The 9084-nt window shown below is 38.9% G+C and overlaps 1 protein-coding gene across 1 annotated transcript; it reads left to right on the forward strand.

The window, feature by feature from the left end:
* Positions 1–447: 447 nt before the first annotated feature.
* Positions 448–6131, forward strand: LOC5511395 (receptor of activated protein C kinase 1). The gene is made up of 6 exons (XM_001631734.3): positions 448–649; positions 1275–1446; positions 1729–1972; positions 3693–3803; positions 5108–5248; positions 5914–6131. The coding sequence occupies exons 1-6, from the start codon at positions 541–543 to the stop codon at positions 6082–6084; spliced, it is 948 nt and encodes a 315-aa protein (XP_001631784.1). The 5' UTR covers positions 448–540; the 3' UTR covers positions 6085–6131.
* Positions 6132–9084: the final 2953 nt, after the last annotated feature.

Genomic DNA, 9084 nt, shown 5'->3' on the forward strand with positions numbered 1-9084 from the left:
GTCACTTTAGTCATGTGTACGAAGAGCCTCGATACCATGATAACAATTCAACCCTCCCCTTCCTAAAAATATTTACTGAATGTCTTATCTTCAAATTTGTAAGGCTTTTGATATTCCTAAGTTCTGGATTTAATTATATTTATTTTAACGCATTATCTACGCAATGCAACTTTCAACTGCTGAAGTCGTCAACATAATATTTGATTTTTTTTATTTATTTCGCTTTTCGTGCGTTTGCCATAACCATCCTGTATTTTTTATCATGAGACTCATAAATACTATCGAAACTAAAAATTCGTGCATTCCGTTCGTAGGGGTTTTGAGTATTAAAATACAACAATATTTTTCACGGCCTTTTCTCTTTTCTTTTCTTCTTTTGTCACACCCTCCCCTCCCACAAGCATATAGTTTTTGCTCCTTTTGCCCCAGTCTCTAATCCGCGCGCGCCGCGCTCGCTCTCTCTCTTCCTCTTCTCATCGTCGGCCATTACTTTTTGGTGGATCTCGAATCCGTCGAAATCTTGGCCTATATCGTGCCATCATGGCTGAACAATTGAGTCTACGTGGTACTCTGAAAGGCCATAATGGCTGGGTAACCCAAATTGCAACAAATCCCTCAAACCCCGACACTATTCTGTCAAGTTCTCGCGGTAAGTTTTCCTTCGTATTTTGAAATTTTTCTTTACAAATTTCGTGTAAAATGTATTGTTTGTAGGCTTGTCGATGTGATTGTATTGCTCTGCCACATATGGCATACGATCTATACATATTAACGAGACTTAATACTATTTGAATATCTTGCACCACTGTATTATTTGAGATGTTTCCTTTAGTTTATGTGGGAAACCAGAGTTCGATTTTTCACGTGTGAAAGCCCATGTTTTTAATGATTCTTGCAAGGCAAATACACCTTAAAAAAATTATTCAATATTATTTGTCTGATTATACCTGGATGTTCCAAATTTTGATGTCGTATGTTACCTTGATCAAGGAATTCAATTAGGGAAAATAGATAGCCCCTTCTCTGTTAAAACCTCTTAGGAATTTCCAACAAATATTGGCTTTTGATGTTATTTTATCATAACAAAGGGTAAACCTATAAGCTGCTGCGGCCCTACATGGGACATGCATATCGAGACATGGGGACTTATACTCCCCCTATGCCACAGATGTAGATTATTTGTAGCTCAGTCTCAGTCCAATTAAACAGTTCCAAGATTCTGTCATCTTTAAGAATGAAAAAAAAAACCCTGATTGTGTATTTCCCGTTCCCAGACAAGAAGCTGATTGTCTGGGAGTTAACTCGTGATGACGCCAACTATGGTTTTGCCAAGAAGTCGCTCACCGGTCACAACCACTTTGTGTCGGATGTGGTTATGTCCTCGGATGGCCAATTTGCGCTGTCTGGTTCATGGGACAAAACCCTCCGCCTTTGGGATCTAAATGCGTAAGTAGTGATTGTAAAACATTTGTTAGCGTTTTTGAAATTTAATTATAAAATTGAAAGAGAAAAGATATATGTGGCTTATACAGTGCCAATCCTAGTAAAAAAAAAACACTGATTCACATGAATTTTACTAGCTAATCAGTGCCAGAAGAATGCTTCAGTCTTTTAGCTAGCTTTGGAGTTTGTGGCAATCAAATTCTTGTAACCTTATACATTCACTGTAATTTATGACACAATTACTGTGTATCACAATCTTAAGTGTTTTCTCTGTTGTACCTATAGTGGAGTGACAACTCGTCGATTCGTTGGCCACACCAAGGACGTCCTGAGTGTTGCGTTCTCTGCCGACAACCGCCAGATTGTGTCTGGTGCTCGTGATCACCACATCAAGCTGTGGAACACCCTTGGTGTCTGCAAGTACACAATCCAAGAGGAGACACACAGTGAGTGGGTGTCATGCGTGAGGTTCTCCCCCAATACCAGCAACCCCATCATTGTCTCTTCTGGCTGGGATAAACTTATCAAGGTATGTGTAATAAGGACTCCTACTGGAATCTCCTTGCTACAGACTCTGGCTCTATGTTTAAGGATAGAGGAAACCTTCATCCTCCTCCTTGTGAAGGGCAATCATGTAACAAACTATTGCAAAGACTATAACTCAATGCAGAGTTCCAAGCCAAGTGGCTGAACCTATCCATATTTCAAAAAAAAAAAACCAGCCTTTTAAACAGTTGCCATCGAAATGAACTAGAGTTTAGAAATGGTGAGATGAATTGTTTTCTGCCTTATCATATTATTGCAGTAATAAGGCTTACTAGTTTATATCAGGGAATGGTTATGGAATGTTAAAGAAATGTTATTTTGTCACTTTTGGGGGCCGAGTATTGGTACAGAATTTCTCTTTATGTAATTAACTTTCAGTGATGAAATTCTGATCATATTTTGGTTATCCAAGTTACTTGAAAATTGCACCAAATTATGAGTGGACTTTTCCCTGCTAGCAGAGGCCTCTTTTCTCTGTATTTCACTGGGCTGGCGTTCACGAGGAAAAGAGACCTCTGCCATGGGTCGCAAGTTTGATCAAACCGCCGTCCACGATCATGGACGGGAGATCCAGAGCGCATGCTCCGTTCATTAATTACTGGCCGCTTTTTTAGCCCACAATGACTAGCGCATGCGTGAAGCATATATCTGCTGCGGGATAATAAGCCCACATTCGAAACAGCCTCCCCCGTAGAAATATCACGCGACGAATTATAAATAAGCCACTCAATGCCTTATCTTCATTCAGAATTTTCTCTCTTTTGACTAACTAGTCAATCTTCCGTTTACAGCTTTTGCATATTCTTCTGGAATTAGCTGATCTAAGTTTACCATATATATAAGTTTTTTAACATTTTCCAACTGTGCGTTATTTTTCATTAAAGAAACTCGCCTGCGTAGATGTCTTGAAATTTATCCCACAAACAAGACAAAACTTGTCTTTGCTGCATTTGCTGTTCAATCTTTTAGTGACGTTTTAGGTTATTGAAATTAAACAGTTGTTTTCTTTTTTCGAAGAGTTTGATTGATAATTTGTGACTAAATCCATGCAAAGCATATTAGCATATTGACAGCTTTCGCGTGATGGTACGGGTTTTGGCCCTTCATGCGATCACTTAGAAACTCTCACGCACGCACAACGAAAACAGTTTCGACCCATGGCGAGGTCTCTTCTCCTAGCGAATGCCAGCCTAGCGAAATAAAGAGAAATGAGGCCTGTATGTCACTTTTTCACAGTAGACATCAAATAATTTTGTCCATTTCCATTGGGTGAGAGGACCACCCTTTTGTTTTGAACCAAATCCATACGATGAACCAAATCCATACGATGAACCAAATCCATACGATGAACCAAATCCATACGATGAACCAAATCCATACGATGAACCAAATCCATACAATGAACCAAATCCATACGATGAACCAAATCCATACGATTAACCAAATCCATACGATTAACCAAATCCATACGATTAACCAAATCCATACGATTAACCAAATCCATACGATTAACCAAATCCTGATGATGGTTGTTGGTTTAAGATTTGTTTCCTTTTCTGAAATAAACAGACAATAAAACTGCATCTGCTTTTATTCTCATGTTTTTGAGAAATTTTTACCTTCCGCCTTTGTTTAAACTTTAGTTGTTTTTTTTTTCTCCTGTCTACTGCACACTATTTGAGCATTATTGGCTTTTTTCTCAGGTGTGGAACCTGACCAACTGCCGTCTGAAGACCAACCACATTGGCCACACTGGCTACCTGAACTGTGTGACAGTCTCTCCTGATGGCTCTCTCTGTGCCTCTGGAGGCAAGGTAAATACTCTTGTTACCCTACTCTAGTTATATCTCTGTTAACTTTCTACTAGTGGGGTGTTGGTTATGATTATTTTAAAACAATTATAGAGACAAAAGAGTAGAAACTTAACCTCTATGAAATAACCACCATTGAGTAACGTATTTCCCGGCGTATAATGCACACTTTTTTACTACCAAAATGACCTAAAAAAAACTGGGTGTGCATTATAAGTGGAACCCATTGTTCTCAGATAAAAAGCGGAAATCAACAAGAAAATGCAGCGATCACAGTGTAGGTGAGATACAGTCACAAAATCGGTTTAAAACAACATAGTAATAGGTATTCTAAACCTAACGTCATGTGTTTTGTAAGAAAATAGTCCCCAAAACTTGCCAGAAAAACAGCATTTATATATGCTTCCTTCACAATTTTTTTGTTGTCTGCCATGTTGGAATTTACTCGACGAAGTCTCTTTGCACCTTGTCCAAAATGGCAAACACAATCTCACATTTCGATGTTCCATGTGAAAATACAAATGTTCAGCGACGAGAATAACATTTGTGCTATAACGTGTGGCTTATGCAGAGGTTAAAAGTGATTTTCACCTTCAATTTCAGATGTAGAAAAGCATCATTTACCGTACTTGTGTATAAATAGAATCAATTGTGGATCAGAACATTTATCATTTATCTTATCTTGATACTTCTCTTTCCTTGTTAAGTTGTTTCTCATTTCCTTTTTTTTCTATTGGGGTATGTTTTATACACGGGTTTTCAAAAAAAATTTGAAAAAGGCCTTGAAAATCAGGGTACTGATTATACGTGGGTGCGCATTATACACCGGGAAATACGGTAGTTCCTTGATAGGGGTAATATTGTATTTGAAATTACAATAATTCTACACTTTCCAAAATGCTTTCCACACTTAATTTGGAATAGTAAAAAAAAAAAATAAGAGAAATTGAATTCCCATTCCTGTATGATATTTCTTGTTCCTAACCTGACTTCTATCCATTCCATTGAGGAATTCTCATTCCTATATGATATTTTTGCTCATTCCTATACCATTTTTCTTATTCATTCCTGTATGATATTTCTCACCCATTCCTGTACGATTATTCTTGTTCCTGATGTGACCTCTATCCCTCCCATTGATGAATTCCCCTTCTTATATGATGGTTTCTGTTTATTCCTGTATGATATTTCATGTTTATTCCCGTATGATATTTCATGTTCATTCCTGTATGATGATATTCCTTGTTCATTCCGGTATGATATTCCTTGTTCCCGGCCTGACCACTATCCCTCCCCACAATGTATAGGACGGCCAGGCTATGCTCTGGGATCTGAATGATGGCAAGCACCTTTACACCCTGTCTGGCGGAGACATCATCAATGCTATGACCTTCAGCCCCAACAGATACTGGCTTTGCGCAGCCGTTGGGCCTTCTATCAAGATCTGGGTAAGCTCATAATGTACACTCATGCTCCACAGAAGCCACCAGAACCATGATTTAAATTAAAGATAAGTACAAGAGTACGAGATAAGAACCACTATAAACATATTGTACCCCAATTTGTCAGGGCGAATGATGAATACCGTCAATGTATATATGTTGCTTGCATTTATGGTGTTTAGAGAGTATAATTGATAGGTAGATTGGTTTTCAAAATCCAATGCAACAAAATGTAATTCATAAAGTTTATAGTGAAGCCATAACAAGGGAACAAAGACATAACAGTGTATTATTACTAAATAAACTAAATAGTATTTCACATTTTTTTGTATTTACCAAAATCTGGTAGTCAACTCTGTCAAACTGTTGTCTTTATTTAACCTCTATGAAATAACCACCATATCCCATTGAGTAACATATATCCCGGCGTATAATGCACACTATTTTAAAAACAATTTTGTATTTACCAAAATCTGGTAGTCAACTCTGTCAAACTGTTGTCTTTATTTAGATTTTTTTATTCTGCCCTTAATAAAAACTGAAATTTTGCAAATTTGACTTCAAGTTTTTGGTATATTATTTTCACTATTCAGTTTTTTTGGGGGGTTTGTATGGCATTATTGTCTAATGTTAAGTACCCTTCCACTTAAACTTTTCCTTTTTCGATACAGGACCTGGAAGGCAAATCCCTTGTCGATGAGCTCCGCCCTGAAATCATTAACATGGGTGGCAAGGCCCAACCCCACGACTGTGTGTCTCTTGCCTGGTCCGCAGACGGACAGACACTCTTTGCTGGATACACAGACAATCTCATTCGTGTCTGGCAGGTTACGAGGGGTTGAGTGCAAATGTAGAGCGAGAAGAATAAATGGTGCAAAATAGTGTAAAATGTGCTTCATTTGTGTTGAATTGAAATTTTCAGCATGGGGGGAAGGGGGGAGGGTCTGTCGTACTAATGGAAAAAGTAGTAAAAAGGTAATCACTAATTGAGGGAAAAGGTTTCTTATTCTTCGGATATCAGAACAGAAGGTGGAACCTCTTGGGATTATACAAACACCTTTCATAACCTATCTTATATTTTTGTCAGCGCACTTGATTGGTTAGTTCTGTAAAGAGTGAAGATAAATTGTTCTTTAGATAAGTCAAATCGTACAATGATAGTACAAATTTTTTCACACATTCATGTTCTTTCCTGTTGCTAAGTTTGTTGCATACACACACGCAAATCATTCAGGTCATAGACTGTGATGGGGAAGGTACAACTGTAGTCCAGGCCCCTTGTGACTTCCCCTCAGCCTCGTTTCAGAGTTGCCATCAACTCTTGGTAGCGATGGCGATTGTTCCCTGTGCCTCGATTCAATGTTACTATCATCAAATCTAGTTGTAGACCACGGCGACAAGGTTACCTGTGGTAACTTCACATCCCGATCAACTCTATAGCCCGTATCTGATGCCTGGACTCTCTTTGCCTTGTGACTATTTTGCATGCGTCCCACTCTTAGCGAGTACTCCCCTTGGGTTTCTTGCCCCATTACCGCAGCGTAACCGTTCCTTTCGCTTCCATGGCAGCGATTCCTGCGAAATAAACGCTTCTCTATATCCATGGGTTTCTGTATCTCCTCGACATTCGTCGGCGGAAACAAACTAAGGAGCGGCGTGCGGTACGAGTGCCGACTCACCCCACCACCCTGCGTAACATTTGGGACCCAAAATCCCCTACCTACCCTACCCTCCATAGGATAATGCCTTTCAACGATGGAAAAATCCGCGGAAGACCCTTCACAGGTTTTCCTATCCCTACCAAATGCACTCCACTTATCCATGAGTTGGCTTGTATAGCTAAGCACAGGAATGGGGGTATTGGGTCTCTGAGCCGGGTACTCAATGTCCCATTTTAAGATGCTTTCCTCTGTGGGAGTTTTAGGCACGAGAAATCCTCCGCGTCCAAACTGGTCTTCTTCTTCCAGACGGGCCCATCTCCTTCTATAAGAAGATTCTTGTGAGCGGTCTTTCCAGTTCTTTTTCGTCTTAGAATTGTTCACCTCGTTTGAGTTATCATGGAAACACACCACTCTTATGTCAAACTGTCTGTTGTTATCACTTCCTCTTTCTTCTTCACTGTCCGAACGTCGACAGCGGCCGTACGAATCCATAGCCGTTATCAGCAATGTTTACTCTAGTGAGATAAATTTCTAATTAAATATCTTCATGTGAAGTAAGTACCCAATGTTTACGTACAAGAGTTCTTGTTTGCACGAAATTCCTTTCTTAGCGTTTCTTGAATTGCATGGTTCAACGAAACATGATCAGCTCCTAATCATTTTTGAAGCCTAGTTCTCGGATTTAACCTTCTGAATGCATTCTTTTTATTCCGGCGTTTGAATTGTTTTTGGATGCAACAAAGTCTAGCCGGCTGTTAAAAGTGCCATCTCAAGTCACGTGATTAGCATATTGCAGGTGTTTTTATAAAAAGCAGATATACTTCAAATGTTTAAGCCCATAGTGGGTATGGGCAGGATGAATAATGCAAACACGTGTGATTTAGATGAAACGCAAAAGGATAGCAAAATGTGCATGAAATTCACTGTATATGGATTTAATTCAATAATTGCATACACTTAACATGCTAATATTCCCTTTCAATCGAGAAGGAAAACGTTGGGTTATTTATGAAGGAGACAATACAAAATAAGATTACACACAGTTATGTATTTATTGTGTGCTAGCCGATGGCTGCTATGTTACGAAAAATCCCAGAGGTGACGGCCCTAAATTATGGGAAAGTCTAAGAAAAAAGAAAAAAAAAAACAAGTGGATGTTCTCCTGGGACATTTTTTTTTACACTTTTGAGTTTTTAAAACGCCACAATTGTTAAACCTTTGTGGAAGAGAGCGTCGTCAACTCTTTCCCTTTCCTGTCTAGATCGATCTAGAAGCACCACCAAGTACCACTTACTAGTATTGGGAACTCCGAGACCCCACTCACTCCATTATCCGCCTTTGAACCCTCAGACGGAAAACGCAGCATCGTTTGTTTTCGCTGAGTTGGGGAGGGGGAGAAGAAAAACTGTGGCTGACTTTCTCGAATGGTCTTTAAAGTTCTTAAAACCTTTCACTTATATCAATCTAGCCAAAACAAAGCACAGATAGACTTTCAAATTCTGAAAAGGGAATTGAATTTGATTGAAATTTGAATTTTCTACAGATCTTTGAAAATTTTCATGGCCGCGCGAAAGGAGATTGAATCGCGAGTGAATAATTCCAAGTTTTGGCGGGAAAATCTGAAACAACGTATTTTCCTTAAATCCGTTAAAATTCAGAGACGACAATACCACAAAATATTGGCGAAGTGTTTTTTATTGCAATGCTACCCACAATGAAGCGAAGAATAGTTTAAAGTCGAGAATTGTATGCGAAAAAAGAAAATATCGTTTTGTTGTAGGTTTCAAAAACAGCGCGCGCTCGTGAGAATGTCGTCATTCTTGATTGCGAATGCAGCGCGCGCGCATTAAAAAATATCTGCTAAATTTTGCCCAAACTGTCGCGATCTCGTACCAGAACAATGAATACAATACTCCAAAAACTGGAAATCGACTCTCCCAAATTTTCGTCTTTAATAAGACTTCTTCAGTCTGCCCTGAAGAAGTCTTATTAAAGACGAAAATTTGGCAGAGTCGATTTCCAGTTTTTGGAGTATTGCTAAATTTTGCAATACACCAAAAACTGGAAATCGACTCTGCCAAATTTTCGTCTTTAATGAGACTTCTTCAGGGCAGACTGAAGAAGGTGAATCGTTACAAGCTTATTTACATCAGAATAGTGGCGCGAGACGCAAAAACATTA

Source organism: Nematostella vectensis, chromosome 15, assembly GCF_932526225.1.
Source record: "Nematostella vectensis chromosome 15, jaNemVect1.1, whole genome shotgun sequence".
Classification (NCBI taxonomy): domain Eukaryota; kingdom Metazoa; phylum Cnidaria; class Anthozoa; order Actiniaria; family Edwardsiidae; genus Nematostella; species Nematostella vectensis.

Bases quoted from the DNA above. Each gene is read 5' to 3' on its own strand.
- LOC5511395 (XM_001631734.3), top strand. From the start codon at position 541: ATGGCTGAACAATTGAGTCTACGTGGTACTCTGAAAGGCCATAATGGC. The intron at 1,973-3,692 runs GTATGTGTAATA...CTTTTTTCTCAG, and splicing joins GCTGGGATAAACTTATCAAG to GTGTGGAACCTGACCAACTG. The intron at 3,804-5,107 runs GTAAATACTCTT...CACAATGTATAG, and splicing joins TCTGTGCCTCTGGAGGCAAG to GACGGCCAGGCTATGCTCTG.